Source organism: Elephas maximus, chromosome X, assembly GCF_024166365.1.
Source record: "Elephas maximus indicus isolate mEleMax1 chromosome X, mEleMax1 primary haplotype, whole genome shotgun sequence".
In the NCBI taxonomy this organism is placed as follows: Eukaryota; Metazoa; Chordata; class Mammalia; order Proboscidea; family Elephantidae; genus Elephas; species Elephas maximus.
This window is the reverse complement of record NC_064846.1, coordinates 129,071,740-129,090,887: the sequence shown is the minus strand read 5'-3', so window position 1 is coordinate 129,090,887 and position 19,148 is coordinate 129,071,740. Positions and strand designations below refer to the sequence as shown.

The 19,148-nt window shown below is 39.7% G+C and overlaps 1 protein-coding gene across 1 annotated transcript in view; it reads right to left on the bottom strand.

The window, feature by feature from the left end:
* The window catches only part of EFHC2 (EF-hand domain containing 2), a 230,156-nt gene that overhangs the window by 137,766 nt on the left and 73,242 nt on the right, over positions 1-19,148 (bottom strand). Inside the window, exons 4-7 of the mRNA XM_049871277.1 lie at positions 11,577-11,800; positions 8,461-8,712; positions 5,955-6,068; positions 5,419-5,557 (exon numbers count right to left, since the gene is read on the bottom strand). Of these exons, the coding sequence (XP_049727234.1) occupies positions 5,419-5,557; positions 5,955-6,068; positions 8,461-8,712; positions 11,577-11,800 (729 nt within the window). The remainder of the gene's footprint in view (positions 1-5,418; positions 5,558-5,954; positions 6,069-8,460; positions 8,713-11,576; positions 11,801-19,148) is intronic.

Below are 19,148 nucleotides of genomic sequence, written 5' to 3'. Positions count from 1 at the left end.
GGCTGCTTTTAATATTTTCTCTTTATCTTTGGTTTTGGCAAGTTTGATGATAATATGTCTTGGTGTTTCTCTTTTTGTATCAATCTTAAATAGGGTTCGATGAGCATCTTGGATAGATATCCTTTTGTCTTTCATGATGTCAGGGAAGTTTTCTGTCAGCAGATCTTCAACTATTCTCTCTGTGTTTTCTGTCCTCCCTCCCTGTTCTTGGACTCCAGTCACAACAAGTTATCCTTCTTGATAGAGTCCCACGTGATTCTTAGGGTTTCTTCATTTTTTTTAATTCTTTTATCTGATTTTTTTCCAGCTATGTTGGTGTCAATCCCCTGGTCCTCCGGATTTCCCACTCTGCATTCTAATTGCTCGAGTCTGCTCCTCTGACTTCCTATTGCGTTGCCTAATTCTGTAATTTTATTGTTAATCTTTTGGATTTCTGCATGCTGTCTCTCTATGGATTCTTGCAACTTATTAATTTTTCCACTATGTTCTTGAATAATCTTTTTGAGTTCTTCAACTGTTTTATCAGTGTGTTCCTTGGCTTTTTCTGCAGTTTGCCTTATTTCGTTTCTGAGGTCATCCCTGATGTCTTGAAGCATTCTGTAAATTAGTTTTGTATATTCTGTATCTGATAATTCCAGGATTGTATCTTCATTTGGGAAAGATTTTGATTCTTTTGTTTGGGGGGTTGTAGAAGGTGTCATGGTCTGCTTCTTTATGTGGTTTGATATCGACTGCTGTCTCCCAGCCATCACTAAGATATAAAAAAGATATAGTAGAGATATATTCTATAATTTTTCACTGAGTCTTATCTTGTTTTGTTTTCTTTCAATATACGTGGATGGGCTACTAGATTGTGCTGTCTTGTTTGCTGTAGCCCTTGACTTACTTATGACCTATTACCAGCTGGTTTGGGCTGCTGCCAGATATATATGCCTGAATCTATTCACTATTCTTGAGTAGAATCTGATTTTGGGTCATCAAGTGTGTGCTGCACCCTAACACCTATCCACCTCGAGAAGTAGTGGTGATAGTTGTGTGCACCAGATTCTATTAGCAACTGGGGTTCACACTCCGGGGGGGCAGGATGCTGACAGGCTTCCCCCAAGTGTCAGTGAGGTAGGTGTGTCTCTATTCCTATAGCACCTTGTGGCGTCTTAAATGCTAACAAGCGGCCATCTAAGATGCATCAATTGGTCTCAACCCACCTGGAGCAAAGGAGAATGAAGAACACCAAGGTCACACGATAACTAAGAGCCCAAGAGACAGAAATGGCCCCATAAACCAGAGACCTACATCAACCCGAGACCAGAAGAACTAGCTGGTGCCCGGCCACAATCGATGACTGCCCTGACAGGGAGCACAACAGAGAACCCCTGAGGGAGCAGGAGATCAGTGGGATGCAGACCCCAAATTCTCATAAAAAGACCATACTTAGTGGTCTGACTGAGACTAGAGGAATCCCGGCAGTCATGGTCCCCAAACCTTCTGTTGGCCCAGGACAGGAACCATTCCCGAAGACAACTCATCAGACATGAAAGGGCCTGGACAGTGGGTAGGAGAGAGATGCTGATGAAGAGTGAGCTAATTATATCAGGTGGACACTTGAGACTATGTTGGCATCTCCTGTCCGGAGAGGGGATGGGAGGATAGAGAGAGTTGGAAGCTGGCATAATTGTCACGAAAGGAGAGACTGGAAGGGCTGACTCATTAGAGGGAGAGCAAGTGGGAGTACGGAGTAAGGTGTATATAAACTTATATGTGACAGTCTGACTTGATTTGTAAACGTTCACTTGAAGCTCAATAAAAGTTAGTAATAAAAAAAAGGTCTTTTGCGGCAGATGTGCCTAATGCAATTGCTTGACTGCTTGATTGCTGCTTCCATGGGCGTTGATTGTGGATCCAAGTAAATTGACATCCTTTACTTCAATATATTCTGTTCATCATGATGTTGCTTATTCGTCCAGTTATGAGGATTTTTGTTTTCTTTATGTTGAGGTGTAATCCATACTGAAGGCTGTGGTGTTTAGTTTGCTCCTCTTCAGTAAGTGATTCAAGTCCTCTTCACTTTCAGCCCACAAGTTTGTGGCATGTGCATATTGCAGGTTATTAGTGAGTCTTCCTCCAATCCTGATGCTACGTTCCTCTTCATATAGTCCAGCTTCTCAGACTATTTGCTCAGCATACAGACTAAGTATGGCAAGAAGGATACAACCCTATCTTACACCTTTCCTATTTTTTAAACCATGTAGCATCAGTTTGTCGTGCTGTACTGGCTTGCATGTTGCTGAGATGCTGGAGGATACGTCACCAGTATTTCAAATACCAGCCAGGTCAGCCACGGTGGACGGGATTCAGTGGAACTTGCAGACTAAGATATACAAGGAAGAAGGGCCTGGCAGTCTACTTCTGAAAAAACTGGCCAATGAAAACCTTATGAATAGCAGTGGAATACTGTCTGTTACAGTGCCAGAAGATGAGCCCCTCATGTTGGAAGAAGGCACTCAAAATATGACCTGGGAAGAGCCGCCTCCTCAAAATAGAGTCGACCTTAATGACGTGGATGGAGTCAAGCTTTCAGGACCTTCATTTGCTGATGTGGTACGACTCAGAATAAGAAGGAAAAACTGAAAACATACATTAATAATCGGAGCGTGAAATGTACAAACCATGAAACTAGGAAAATTGGAAGTCGTCAAAAATGAAATGGAGCACATAAAGATTGATAACCTAGACATTAGTGAACTGAAATGGACTGGTATTGGTCATTTTGAATTGGACAATCTATTCTTGAGATGGTCTCTAAGTTCAGGTGGGATATACCCAAGGTTGTTCTTTGGCTCTCGTTGGACTGGTTTTAATTTTCTTAAGCTTCAACTTGAACTTGAATACGAGCAATTGATGATCTATTCCCCAGTCAGCACCTGGCCGTGTTCTGACTGATAATCTTGAGCTTCTCCATTGTCTTTCCACAGATGTACTCGATTTAATTCCTGTGTATTCCAGCCGGCGTGGTCCACGTGTATAGTCACTATATGTGTTGTTGAAAAAAAGGTATTCCCAATGAATAGGTTGTTGGTCTTACAAAATTCTATCATGTAATCTCCAGTGTCATTTCTGTCACCAATGTGATATTTTCTACCTACTGATCCTTCTTCGTTTTCAATTTAAACATTTCAATCATCAGTAATTATCAATGTATCTTGATTGCATGTTTGATCAATTTCAAACTACAGAATTTGGTAAAAATTAATTTCTTCATTTTTGGTATTAGTAGTTGGTGTATAAATTTGAATAATAGTGGTATTAACTGGTCTTCCTTGTAGGCATATGGATATTCTCCTATCCATGACAGTGTTGGACTTCAGGACAGATCCTGAATTTTTTTTTTTTTTGACAAAGAATGTGATGCCATTCCTCTTCAATTTGTCATCCCTGGCATAGTAGGCCATATGATTGTCTGATTCAAAATGGCTAATACCAGTCCATTTCTGCTCACCAATGCCTAGGATACTGACTGATCTCTACAGGTTCCACTTCATTTTTGACCACTTCCAATTTTCCTAGTTTCATATTTCATACATTCCAATTATTAATGGATGTTCGTAGCTGTTTATTCTCATTTTGAGTCATGCCATTAGTAAGTGAAAGTCCCAAAAGCCTTACTCCATCCATGTTATTAAGGTCAACTCTACTTTGAGGAGGCAGATCCTCCCCAGTCTTACTTTGAGTGACTTCTAACCTGAGGGGCTCATCTTCCAGCACTATATCAGTGTTCTGTTGAATATGAATATAAGGTTTTAACTGGCCAATTTTTCAGATGTACACCTCCAGGGCCTTCTCCCTTGTCTCTCTTAGTTTGGAAGCTCAGCTAAAACCTGTCCATCATGTGTGGCCCTGCTAGAATTTGAAATACCAGTGGCCTACCTTCCAGCCTCACAGTAACATGCAAGCCACCACAGTACAACAAATTAACAGGCTTAGTTTTTCATCTGCTCTAATAATTAATAGAAATTGTATATTTTTCTGAGTATAAGAACAAAAAATTCCAATATACTAATAAAAGCAAATGTTTGAAAAAATGTTCAAAACTCTTAATACTTATTTGAGAACAATGTTACCAAAACCAAACCTGTTGCCATACAGTCAATTCTGACTCACAGTGACCCCATGTGACAGAGTAGAACTGCTTCATAGTGTTTCCAAGGCTGTAATCTTTACAGAAGCTGACTGCCACATCTTTCTCCCATGAAGTGGCTAGCGGGTTCAAATGATCAACCTTTACGTTAGCAGCCAAGAGCTTAACCGCTGAGCCACCAGGGCTCCTTGAGAACAATGTTACATCTGCTTAAATAGTGATATTTAACGTTGGCAGTCTCTATAATGTTGATGGGAGCATAAAATGGCATATGACTACTGAAAAGTAATTTATCAGCTTATACCAGGAAGCTTAAATTGTTAATATCTTTTGACACAGTAATTCTATTTCTGGGTTTCTATCTTAAGAACATAATCATAAATGCAGAGAAAATGCTAAATCTCAACTCTCCTCTCCATGCTTTTCTCCTCCTATTCCCACCCCATTCATTCCCTAGCAGCAGTAATGACTGTTCCCCCAAATGCCCACATACATTCTTCCCCAAGGCCTGTGCTCATGCTGTTCCTTGTGCTGGAGGTGCCAATTCCAACTTCCCATGTTTGCCAAGCCTCAAATGCCCCTTCACCCTACTTCTATGACCTCCTAACACCATGTAAAATGATGTAGGTCTGTGCTCTCCTTCCAGTCTAGAAACCCCTTATACAACATTTTATATCTCCTAGAGTCTACTGCAACCACCTGTGTATAGCAGGTGTTTAATAAATCACTGCTGTTGGTTCTCATTCTGAGCTGAGCTAACCCAACCTGAAAGGAATTGATATCTAAAAAGAGAAAAGCTGGACACCTGGTTGAGCAGGGCAAACTGGCCCACAGATTTCTTATAGAGCTCAAATAAGTATATCCATTGTGATAAGCCAGAGTTAAATGAAAAGAGCAGTATTTAGCTTTCCATCTCAATTGCCCAGTCAAATTATTTACCTACCTCGTATTGTAGTGAGGCAGACGATTATAAGGGAAAATGCAAGCCTCTGGCATCAAGGAGACTTAAGTTTAAGTCTTAGCTCACCTTTTTCTAGCTGCATGACCTTGGACAAGTGAGGCCCTTCTAAGCCTCAGTATCCTCATCTTTAAAATGGAGAAATGAGCCTACCCTTATTGGAACTGCTGTTAGGGATAAATAAGATAACAAATGCCTGACAGATAGCAAACGCTCAATAAACAATAGAGCTTAGCATTTTAAACTCAAAGGAAAAATCTTAACTAGGGAACAAAGATTCTAAGTTTTTAAATGTTATTTTCTAGTTGACATTCGTAACACTTACCAACTCCGTATTTATTCTTATAATAACACTTCGTAAATTCATCACAGTCGCAAAGGAGCACTTTTCTTCCCCACGCATTGATGGTGGTTCCTAGGACCAGGTCACTATCTTTGTAAAACTCCTGGTCTAATTTTCCTAACTAAAAAAAAAAAAAAAAGGAACACAGCATTGGTACCACAGATCCTGCAAGGAACAGGGCACCCCTTCCCAAAGGAAAAATAAAATTAAAAAAAACCCTCAATTATATCATTTATAACTAAATCTTTGAAATCAAATAAAAAAGCAGGCAATGTTGACATTTTAAAACTTTTTTGCAATGCAGTTTTTGCAAATAGCAATGCAATGAATATACTGATTTATGCATTTAAGTATATTTACTCAATGATAAATAGTGCAATGCATATATTTATGGGTTTTTTTTTTTCATAGATTCCATTCACAATCAATCTCACAAGAAACAAATATGTACCTCACCCTACAGTTCAGGTTCCAAAGAATCACAATGGAAAACATCAATAAAATATGAGGTTCCTCACCTCGTATCTATCCATCAGGTAGCCATATACTCGGTTCACTGAGAAGCCCCCATACACATTGAGAACTGCCTGATCTGTTATCTGGCCCGGTTGATAGACTCCAGGTGGGCCATACTGGAAGACAAAATCAAAACATGTGATAGATAGCCTATAGCTACAAAGATGGCACTGTTCAAGGGCTCAAGTGGGAAATACGCGTTGCATGGCTTTTCTGTCAGCCGAAGGAAGACAGACATTCCATCCACCTCTCTCTATGCTTTCACACCCCCTATAGGCCGGCCTACACTCCACCCATCCTTCAAGAGCCTGATAAAGCTCCATCTTACCCCCTTGCCCTTCCCATCCTATTGGCCTGTACCCAACCCAAACCTCAAATGCACTCCTCACAGGGCTAAACCATTTTTTGCAGTTCTTTAATTGCTTTATCAGAAGTCACCTTTTCTCTTCACTAAACTACAAAACTCCCTGAGGAATAACTTGGGTCTTGCCTTCTTTTCTTTATTCTGCTTAGACTCCTGCCTGACCCTGAGTTCAGCAAGTACTTGGTGGCCAAGAGAGGCTGTGTGGTGAGGAGGAAAGAGCAGTAGACTGGGGTCAGTCTCTCACAGAAACGGTGGCCTGGAGCAAATCCTTCATGCCTTGGAAGTGGTCTAAGCAGTTGTGTGAGCTGTGGGAAACATCTTAATTAATTTCTATAAATTGAAAGTGATCAGTTTACCACATTCAGATGAGCGATCTGAATCATCCCTGATATATGTGGCATAAATGTAAGTTTAAATGCATAAATTTTATAGTGAGTGCGGTGTAAGTCAGTCACAGAAGGTAGAAGAACAGTAAACTTGGACAAAAGCTCTCTCTTCACCATTAATAACTACATCATTTGGAGCCAAGTATTTATTCTTCCCAGAATGTCAGTCTCTTCATCTGTTTAACTGCAACAATAGTACTTTCTCGTTCCTTTCTCAAAAGATGTTGTGTGTCAAGGCAACACCCATTTCTATTGTGTCTCTCCTCCACAAGAATCTACGCTCTGTGAAGGAGGGCGTAATCCATTTTCTTCAACACTGTAACCCCAGAGCTGGCACAGTTAGCACTCACTATTTGTTGAATGAATGAGTAAAATGAGGCGATTTATGTGAAGGCACACTGCAAATGTCAGGTGTGTCGTTATTTTATATTTAGCCTCTTTTTCAAAGCCAATTTTAAAAAAGACTTCCGTGGCACCTCCTGGCCATCTGCTATGCATGTCCCAGAGCCCCTTCTGGGACAAATGCTGCCTCCCCCCGGCCCCCAAGCAACACAGCAGGACTTCTGGCGGTGGGCTCAGAGAATCTGGGAGAGCCTCCGGTGACAACCAAATGGCCAGTGGTTGTTTGCATCAGAAATGAGAGTGACAACCTTTTCAGTAGCACTAAGAATTATGTAAAAAAAAAAATACGTTATCCACACGAGAACTAAAACATAACATAGAATTGCGAAAAAACTTTTATATTTTTATGTGTCCTTAGAGGTGTTTATAGGTCCTTATATGGTGTTTTTTAAGTATACTACCTCATTCAACCCCTACAATTAGCTCAGGAGGAAGGCATTGTAAATGGCATTTTAGAGATGGGAAAATAGGCTCAGAGAGGTTAAGTTGTTTGCCCAAGGTCACACAGCTATTAAGTGGCAGACCCAGAACTCTAACCCAGGTCTTCTGTCTCTGTGCCATTTCTATGGCATCTAAATTACATTAGCTCTCATGTGGCCATAAATATTTGGAGAAATCAATCCAACAATTCTTTTTAATAAATAGTAAACAAATTGTAAAATCTGTCATTGCTATTAGCCAGTGGCTAGTTGGGGACTGGTTGCTACACTCAGAAGCCATTCCTGTGTGTGTGCATGCATGTGTGTGTATTTGTGCATGCGTTTGTAACACTGACCAACACATGGGATCTCCTCAGTAGGCTACAGGAGCCAAATGCCAGCACCCCAATCCAAAGTCATGAGCAATTCTTTTACTAGGGATGCATTTTCCTTGTTAAGACTGATATATATAAACTCAATGATGAGTAGGCACTTTCTCTTGCATTTGACTTTTTCCTTTACTCGCCTTAAGCCCAGAATGTTCCATCTCCAATTTGTCATATCTTCTGCATTACTTTCACGCATTTATATTAATAAAAAACAAACCAGCTGCCATCAAGTTGATTCTGGCTAATGGTTACCCCACGTGTGCAGCGTAGAACTGCATTCCATAGGGTTTTTAAGGCTGCGACCTTACGGAAACACATCTTCAGGCTTTTCCTTCCGAGGTGCCTCTGGGTGGGTTCAAACCACCAACCTTTCAGTTTGCAGTCAAGCACTTAACTCTTTGTACTACCCAGACACAAAATTAAAGTTTTCTAAACAATTGCACTCACACAACTGCCATCACATATTCATAACACATGACATATCACACAGGGATTTGAGTCTTTCAGCCCACAAGCAAACTCAGAAAGTGGCTGTGTCCACTGTTCACCTTGGGTAGCTTCCCCCTCCGGAGGAAGAATAACGTAGCATCCCGGCCTGAGTTTTTCAGCATCGATTCTCTGATTTCAATGGTATCATCAGTCAAAAAGTAACGCAGGACAAGTTCTCTACGGTCCCCAAACATCGAAACTGTGTCATCCCACAGGCAGAAGAAACGCAAAACCTGCCTGTCATGCTCAAGGAACTGTTTCAGGGTGTTGAAGGACTGATAAGGACGTAAGGGCTTCAAGCGGTCTAGCATCTGCAAATGGAGAAAAGGTAAATAATAGTTCTGGGTTTTGCATAACCACTTCTGGGATGCAAGCAATCAAATGACATAAAGATATCTTTTCTATAGACGATTCTGTTGTGTTTTTTAAAATTTCAACTGACTATTTATGACTTTTTTTTTCTGACACACACGTATATGTACATATAACCAGTTTTAACCATAAAAATACAGACAATGTTAGGAAGCTTTTTAAATGAAACATTATTTTAGTATACATCTGCAGTATTTTTAAAAACTGACTTTTCTCAGTTGAAGACTTAAAATTCTTATTTAAGAACAAGCAAAGCTAATCTATGGTGATAGAAATTAGAATAGTAATGGCCTCTGGACAGAGGATTAACTGGAAAGGGGGCAAGGGAATTTTCTGGGGTGATGGAAATATTCTATATCTTGATTTTCATGTTGGTTACTCAGTTGTTTATATTTTCCAAGTCATTGATCACTTAAGATTTTTGCATTTGACTCTATGTTAATTTTATCTCAACTAAAAACATCATTTGTCTTCTATATATCCTTCTCACTCATTCCAAGGTTTTCGTGAAGGTAAAAGGGAAGAAATATATTCAAGGTTTTATTTTGCTCAAAAAGTTTGAGATATTGAGGATACAAAAGCCCAAGGGAAACCTGAGTAGAGCAAAATGGAGAACTTTCAGGTCAGTACAGAACTTTTGCCTGGACTTCATCCTCTGCCCCAGGAACCAGTAGCCCAGCTGTCTTCATGGCTCATCTCTTTCTTCTCTTTACATATTCACGGCCCAGTCTTAGAGCAAAACCGCTCCCATTCTACCTGACTTTAGCTAAGTAAGATTGTTATACAAGGAAGCGTTCACTGGAAAGGAAGATGTATACCCCCAATTTGCATTATGCAATCTTATTGGGAAATTCTTGAAATTTCGTAACTGTCCAGCACAGTCTAGGTTCAGTCTTGCTCAAAGATGGGAGAGACCAAGTCTCCTCAGTCTTATCGTATGAAAAGGAAATTTTAGGGCCTCTATTTCCATCATTTGAAAAATGCTTCTTTGGCATTATAAGGCTCTATGAAATACATTATTGATTACATAACACCATTGGGACTCTTTTCGGTTTAAGTTAAATTGCTTAATTTTAACTTTATATTTCAAGGCAGTAAACACTGGAGAAGTAAATGCACAAAAGTCAATATAAAAGCCTCCTATTAAACTCCTAATTTTCCATAGATTCCTGTATTTATTGAAGGGTTTTCTCCCTAAGGAAATAAATGCTAAAATGATTCTCCCCATCTGAAAGGAAATTATTTAAAACACTTCTTGGATGTTATTGGTACTTATTCTCAATTCCTGGGACAAAATAAAATTTTTTCTTTAGAAAACTATGAAATACCACAGTGCTCTATGCATTTCATATATGCATCATCATTCAAAATCACTATCATGTCATACCAACTGTTAATGAGTACAGCCATATGCAAAGGACAGTAATTCATATGGACTCATTTCACTTAGGTTCTCTCTGCTGGTTCTAAAGACTTTGTATTTACATAGGCTTTTTCATCCAGGGCATTTGGAGAAAATATAAACAAATCTAAACCAAAATCATCCTGCACACCAATACTCATAGGTATAATGCCACAGGGATTTCACTTCAGGTATTCCAGGATCAATAATATATGTTTCTAAGTAGGGCTGTATGCCTGCAACATTAAAGAATAATTCTGCCAGGGCTAGGAGGCAGTAAGAGACGAATGATCCTACATGCAGCTTTCAACAAGAGATCAAAGCAGAATCAAAGGAGAATTTTATTCTAAATTTTTTAAGTTCTCTTTTTGCAAGGAAATGAATTACAAAGCTTGAAAACCATAAGAATCAAACAAAACTAATCTATGGGCATAGAAATGTGAACAGTGGTTACCCCTAGGTGAGGAGAGGGATTCATTGGAGGAGGCATGAGGGAACTTTCTGGGAGGACGCAAATGTTCTGTATCTTGACTTGGGTGTGGGTTACACGGATATATGCATTTTTCAAGACTCATCCAATTGTACGCTTAATTTCTGTGCCTTTTACTATATGTAATCATATTTCAATATAAAGGGAGACAAATGACAATAACGAAAATCAGGATAAAAATCAAGAGATTTGAGTTCAAGTCTGAGCAAGGAGACCGAATAACTGTGTGTTTCCAAATGACACTTTACCTTTCTGGTATTCAGATTCTTCTTCTGTAACATAAAATTTGGGCCAAGAGATTATTCAAAAATGTTCAAAAGACAACAATAATACTAATGATACTGATTCTCTCCTCTCTACATTAACTGGGGTCAGCCTTTGAAGACAAAGCATCCTTTTATAATGGGGACACATCAGGATCATGTCCCTCCTCGTTCCTCCAGACCACCTCTGCATCCAGTGCCACCATAAGAGAAGCAAGGAGTCTCAAGGAAGAAGGAAAAGGTTTACTCCAGGTTTGGTTCAATAAATCAGTCATAAGACAGAAAGATTTTCCAGAGTCAGGATCTATGCAACTAAAATGAGAAAAGACAAGCCAAGGCAAGTGTCAGCCCAATCTGACACTGTCCTTGACTGCAAAGCCCATCCTGGACTCCTAGAAATTGTCCCACTTCAGTGGCTCTGAAGACTCCTACTGCCTGGGAGACTCTCCATGGGGGGATGGGAGGGAGAGTGAGGGAGTCATGCCTGTTCTGAGCCTTTCCTCCAGCCCAAAGGAGAGCAGGACATAGAGTAACTATGGCCCCCAAAGCTCTTTCACACTTGCCTCAGGAGTACCAATACCCTTTAATGACCTTCCAAAGGGCTTTTCATCCTGAAGGCCAGAACTTACAAATATATAAGTTTCTTACCTCTTTCCGTGCTTTCATATAAGGATCTTCAGGGCACTTTCCCGGTAGGTTTAATTTGACTCCTATTTTCCTCAAAAAGTTTTTTGTGAATGCATCACAGTCATAAATCTTGAACGTCCAGCCATAAAAGACAATGTCTATGTTGATATTGAAATGATACACAGTATAAAACTGATCTTCATCAGGAGGTGGAAGACAAATCCGATGACGCCGGATAAAAGGCCCTATGGCATAAAACAGAATAAAATTGCTTCATCAGGTGGCTAACCAGTAAGAGGTTACAGCACATCTCCATAATGACCCTAAATGCTGGCTCATCCTTAGAGGCAGCACTAGTACAATCAAACCATAAGGCAGTCAGAGGGAGCATAGGTGTTGATATTTCTGAGGCCCTGCATGTTGTTAGAGTTACCTAAGTGATTCTAGGAAAGTATAGTGTTGGGGCGGGGAGGATAAGCAGAGTTACCCAGCGAGCTGGATGCTGCTATCAGGTCTTTCTCCAGAACGAGCATGCTTACTTTCAGCCACCAGCACTCAATGTGACCACAGTAAACAAGGCATTAAGGCCCCAAAGCAGGCTGCTCACAAAAATGTATATTTCTGGCTCAAAAGAGCTGATGGCTGCTTTGAAGCCTCATGGAATCTTCTTTCCTCTACCAATTTCTTCTTCCTGTTTCTCCCTCCATAGCCTCTGTCCACCTCTACTCACCACCATTGCCAAGTGAGGGCTATCAGAGGCTTTATATTTTTAGTCAGTAATCTGGGCCATAGGTCCTGGGTTTGATTCTATCTTATTCTTCCAATCCTATGATGCCTGTTCACTTCTCCTCTGAGAATTTGGACTTTAGGATCCCCAGTTATAATGAAAATGGTGGTTAGCCATTTTGCTTAGATGAGGAAACACTGGTGGCATAGTGGTTAAGAGCTACGGCTGCTAACCAAGAGGTCAGCAGTTCGAATCCACCAGGCACTCCATGGGAACTGTATAGGGCAGTTCTACCCTGTCCTACAGGGTCGCTATGAGTCAGAATTGATTCAGCAATGGTGCTCAGATGAGTGTACTAACTATACCGCAACATATCAGCCAAGTTACACAAATGTTGCTGAAACCTATTGTCAAGAATTGTATAGGGTCTGTGACTGTATCCTACCTACAAGCTTACAAGTTAGCCTGGACAGTTTTATGAATGCTGGTAGACGACATGAGATGCTTTGGTCATAGACAAGGGACAGTTTATTACTCGCAGCAACAACAGTAGCCATAATATCAGCATTTTCTGCACCAGTTCTTTGAGGCCCAGTTCCCACAGGGTGACGCAATAAGGGTCAGGTAACACCTGCACACACAGTGAATTATATTACAGGAGAGGAATCCTAAGCTTAGGGGACCCGAATCTTTTATAATGGGCAACAAGCATGCCTGCCCTTTGCCCTGGAGGGAGACATTATCTTCATTATATTGCACGGTAAGCACATCTGCCCTCTATTCTGGAGAAAGACACTGTTTCCATCTTCCAAGGCTATAAGCAAACCTGCACTCTGCTCCAGAGGAGAGACTATCTCTATATCCCGAGGTTATCTGCTAACCTTTGAACAGAGAGTTCAGAAGAAAGAGCAGTCAGTGCCTCTGCTCGCAAGAGGTACAGAAATGCAAGATACCCCTTGAGAACTGTCAACACCCGTAACTGACTTAGTCCTGAAAATCTACTCCAAGAGCGAAGAGAAAAGGAAAGAAGGGAAACAGGAAAAACCAGGAATCAGTGCTTTGATAAAATTTGGCTTATATGACCTCTGTATGGAGGTAATTTAGTATAAAGATGTCAACCTCTCTTCTTCGTATTTTATATAGCACTGAGAATGGTGCCTTTTCCCAAAGTCTAGAAATACTCAGAAATTATACATTCTTTATTCATTAAGGAGCATTTAATGAATATCTTTACGTGCCAGGACTGTGCTGGGCTCTGTTCCATTATTCTACTTATCATCTTCTCATTCTGTTGAGGGGAAATTAACTAAAATCATTTTCATCTTCTTTTCTTTGTAGCAATTTTTAATTACTTGGTACATTAAATTAAAATAATAAAACTATAAAATTAGAACTGGTCTAGAATATTTTCAAATGTACTACATAAAAGATGATATAATTTTACTGCAAAAAATTATACCACAATTAGCCTTTAATTCATGCCACTGAAAACAGAATGCAAATTATTTAACCATTCAAGATTAGACATTTAGAACAAACTGCATACTTAAACATCTATAAAAGGATGAGCATTTCAGGTATTTTCAGGAACCATCGTATACCTCTTTAAAAATGCTTACATTGTGACAGTTCTTAAAATACAGATTTATTCCACAGCCAGGAGCTTCTTCAGGAATTCCATCTATCTTACATTTGTACTTCATTACAAAAATTCGAATAAGTAAGTTAGTGCTGATTTCTGTTCAGTAAGGTTTTGTATAGGAATCCTACATTTCCGAGGAGGGAAAACTGGCCAACCCGCTGGGCCTTTAAATAATACTCATCATCATCATCTTAGCCTAGGATGTGCCTTCACATACATTTTCTCATGCAAGCCTCAATAATCCGATGAGGCATGTAATACACATAATCTATTCAGTTTATGAATGAGAAAACCAGTGCTCAGAGTGGTTAAGTGACGTGCCCCAAGTCACACCCTAATAAATGGCAGAAATAGATCTTGATTTTGGGTTTTCAGACTCATAACTAAATATACCCTACTTTCCAGTTTCCACTGAACTGTGTCTCACTGTATTGTAGCCTCAAATAACTCAAATGAAGATAAGAAGAGACAGTCAGAGGCAAACAGGATAGAAATGGGTAGAAGAGCTGCCAGTCACTGTGAAAAGGAGATAGATGGAGTTGCTTTTCTAAAAAAAACAGCCTCTCTTCTTTCTCTGATAGTAAATTTCTAGCCAGGGCTTACTTGCCAGCAGCAGCAACCCCTCGTCCAGGGCCAGCCCCACTGAACTGCCATCCCCTGCCAGGAATTTGCATATCTCAGACCCCCACACTCTTTCTTATCTGAGCCCCACACTTGTCTTACTAGAAGGTTCTCAGAAGAGGCCAGGAAAGCTCTTCGTGGTACCAAAAAAAAGTCTTGGCCATCCATGGGGTGGAAAGAGAAGCCAGGACTAATACTAAACAAGGAAATTTGAATAATGAGAAATGCAAAGCCACAATTCCATGTTAATAAGAAAACTAATGTGGACCACTTGAAATGTACAGTTGCATATGACAGGTTTCAATAATATATTCGTGGGATCTCTCAACTGTGTCCTTTGGGGATCAAAATTTCTATTTAGTGATATTTGTGTGCTTACAGTCTCCTATGACAAATGGCAGAAACTCCACCAGCAGGATGCCATGTCTTTGGCACACATTAAAGAGCAGCTGAGATCATCAAGGTATATAAATAAAAATAATGTTAAAAATGGAAAAACAACAAAAGCACCATATCTGCCCTGTGAATTTTCAGATGTTTATCTTTTTAACTGCCCTATAACGACAATTTGGGGAGATATATAGGCATCAAGTGACTGCTTTCAAACTCTTCCATATCTTCATATTTTACATCTCTCTTCCTTTTTAAAAGTATCTGATCATACTCTGCAAGCTGTTAACTTTCTAACATTTCCCTATGGTTTAGATCAAAGTAACTATATATCCATTTATGTTTAATGTGTTTACATTTCATTCAGTTGGGACTTGACTTAGATCTTGGCTCATACCACTAAATTTAGTTTTTAGGAATGCACCTTCCAGAATTAAGATCCAAACTTACTCTATCTTAATTTTGAGTATGTTTATTTCATTTTAGTAACATTGCAGACCTAGGGTACATCCAAGTCTAGACGCAGGTATTTCCAGGTGAATGAACATACAACTGGAATTGCCACTTGTCATCATGTCTCCTAAGTTTGTATCCTGAAAATATTAAGACCCTTAACTTGATCAGACATGAAATAGCATCTTCTCCTCTTGTGTACACCATTATTCCTTCACTAAAATGACTATTCCATTTTTATTTTTCTACAACATTGGAGTTTTGGTTTCATAGAAATAACTTTTTTTTTCTATGATAACTTGGCACCTACCTTATAGCAAAAGAATAAAAAATTCACAGTTCCAATTATAAGAGTAAGAAACAATAACCCTAGGTATTTCCCCCTAAGCCACGGATCAGCACCAAAATGAGAGCATTTTAGGTGCTCTAAAAAAAAATTTTTTAATATCCTCCGTTGTTTTGTTTTTTTTTTAATATCTTCTGTATTACAGCCTCTTGCCTAGTTTCCTTACACACTCCATGCTCTGCTCCCCAAATACGTTCCAACAACTCACCCTACCACTTCCCACCTGTTTATCTCATGCTGTTCCTTTTGACTGCTCTTTCTCTTCCACCTCTATCTGGACAAACCTTCAAAGTACCACTCAAATGCCTTTTTCTCTAGTAGATATCGCCTTTTCCTCCACTTTTGTGACACCATTTATGATGCTGGCATTGTCTACCATTTTCCCTTCCTCCCTTCCTTCCTCCCTCCCCCTCCCTTCTTTCCTTTCTTCCTTCCTTGCTTTCTTTTCTTCCTTTCACAAACACTTATAGTACAGCCACCATGCACTAAGTTCCTCTCTTTACAGCCTAGTACCTTACCTCCTCTCTTAAATTCTAAGCTGCTCCATTCAATGGCAGGTCCCTCCCCAATGCCCACCACCTAGGATTGGCAAATTTTAATAAACTAAAATCTGAGTTAAATTTGCATTTTTATAAAAATTAAATAATTTTTAGTATAAGTATTTGGCATGCAACATTTGGGATATAGTTATACTAAAAACTTATTTGTTGTTTATCTGAAATTCAAACTTAACTGGGAGTCCTACTTTATCTGGCAACCCTACCATCACTCCCTCTTCACTCTAAGGGGTGTAGGGCCTAGATATATTATATACCCAAAATAATCACTGGATGAATGTACGATTCTATTTTGCAATTATATTTGCTTGATTCAGGTAGTTGTTTCAGAATATTTTTGAAAAAGTATAAGAAATACTACCATACTGAGGGGTCAAAACATGTCATTAACGGAGATCGATGTTCCTAACCAAAATGAACTAAGAACCATCTGGAAGCTAGTTCTTGACACCAAGTCCCAGAATCCGAAATTTAGAAATCTCTAGGCCAAGAGAGTCTGATGATCATCCCTGAGAACGGCTGGTACAGAACCCACCAGAATACCATGGCATGAGTCTAACTGTTATCCCTTCTTTAGCATAGATTAGTTTAGGCTTGGCAGTATCTCACCAACAATTATTCTGTTAGACAATTCAAGACAAAACTTCTGGAATTAACCTCTGATGTTTTTGGCTTGGTGTTAATGTTGTTTTAACCACATATTAGCAGAACAGCAATAAATTCTACAACACATCTAACCAAAAAGAGAGTGATGTCCTGGGAAGAAATGAAAGCAAGCCTTGAAGTGTGATAGTGACTTACTTTACTTATAGCAGATACAAATCTTTCTCTCAACAAGGATTCCTGAATATTAAAATATGTTGTTCTGATTAGAAGCTTCCTGTGACTGAATGACTATTTTGGCACCATGCTAAGAGATGCCTCTTTTGTTCCTGGATTATTCCAAATTCTCCCTACTCTTAAAATAAAGTACATGACAGTAGAGGCAACAAAAAGGAAGGATATAATTCACTCAGTTACACTAATTTCTGAAGGGTCAAGTCCAGAAGAAACAGGTGCATCTGACCTCCCAGCTCATTTGAAAAATACTGAAACTCTATGGGAATGACTGAAATACCATCAGTGCCCAGCCTCTAAACTTTACCCCTAGCTGCTTCCCAGGCCCACAGATGCACAGAAAGCAGGCCCAGGCCACTCAATACACAACTGAAGGAAACACCGCCCACCCTGTCCCACTCAGGAAGGTCTGAGACACTGGCTCACAAAACCAGCCAAATATTACGTACTTTAAGAGAGACTGGTTTCTCTCTAAACAAAGCTTGATGATAGAGTGGTTATTCCTGTTTGCTTTCCACAGGATTTGCTATAGCCCTCCAGGTATCTCTGTTCTGCTGACAAATTCAATCTCATTAAATATCATGATTACTGTGTATTATGCACATATCCCTTGAGCTGTGTATTCACTCAGGGAAATGTCCTGACCAGAGTGAGCCAATCAGAAATTCTGATGTTTTCAAAAGAGACTTTAGAATTGTCTTTTGTTAATTTAAGGTTATTTCCTCCCGAGTCTTTACAAATAACATTCCTTCCCACTTACACAAAAATCATTTTCAAATAAATCATTATGACTATCTTCAATTTGCCTCTGAAGTCTGCCTATGTGAGATTTGAAATCAAGAGACTGAGAGAACTGAAAAGCCTTAATAAAAGTCTCTCTAAGAGACTCATACAGGTTGCATTTCACAATTCTTCTTGGATAGTTTAATAAAAGTAAGATTCACTGGATGGGGCCAGGGAAATAATAATAATAACTGTAATAATAATAAAACTTTATCCAAGTCACTCTATATTTAATCACTGGTTAACCACCCCCTCAAAAAAAAATCAAACCCACTGCTGTCCAATCGATTCCGACTTGTACCAACCCTGTAGGACAGAGTAGAACTGCCCATAGGGTTTCCAAGGAGCAGCTGGTGGATTCGAACTGCCAACCTTTTGGCTAGTACCCGAGCTCTTAACCACTGTGCCACGAGGGCTCTTAGGGCCTATCAACTCTGTCAACAAAATGTCTCTAAAATTCTTCCTCTGTCATTGCCCTGGATTGGACCCTCTGGGTTCCTAGCCTGAAAAATTACAAAACGCTTGGACTATTCACCTTGCTCCCTTCCCTCTCCAATCTGCTCACTTTTAAGCTTCATAAGATTGGAGTATTATGGGCCTTATTTTTTTTTTTGTCCATTTCCCCCAAAATCCAGCACAGTGCCCCATACAGAGCAGGCACTGAGCAAACACTTCTTGGCAATGCTGACTCCAAATTCATCATCCTGAGCACCAGACACATGAAGCTATATACTCTTTAAAAAAATAAGTCTCATGAACACTGAAGGAAGTCCTTTGGACACTGACTCATTATAACCTTATTCTCAGAGGCCGGTGATCCCAAATTCCTCTGTTCCTCCCCATCGAACTCATTGTGGTGTATCAATATGGAGGCATCTGGCTCAGGCCCAGATAGCTGGTTAGTGAACAAAAAGTTTGTTCAACATAGGCAGAAATCATAAACCACCCCCTGCAAAAAAAAAAAAACATACTCATTGCCATAGAGTCGATTCCGACTCATAGCTACCCTGTAGGACAGAGTGGAAGTGCCCCATAGGGTTTCCAAGGCTATAAATCTTACTGATACAGACTGCCACAACTTTCTCCTGCAGAGGAGCTAGTAAGTTCGAATCACTGACCTTTCAATTAGTAGCTGAGTGCTTAACCACTGTGCCACTAGGGCTCCTTAGAAATCATAAGGTGTCTTAAATAAAGATAAGTAGGTAGTAAGCAAAAGGAGCTGTGGTGGCTCAGTGGT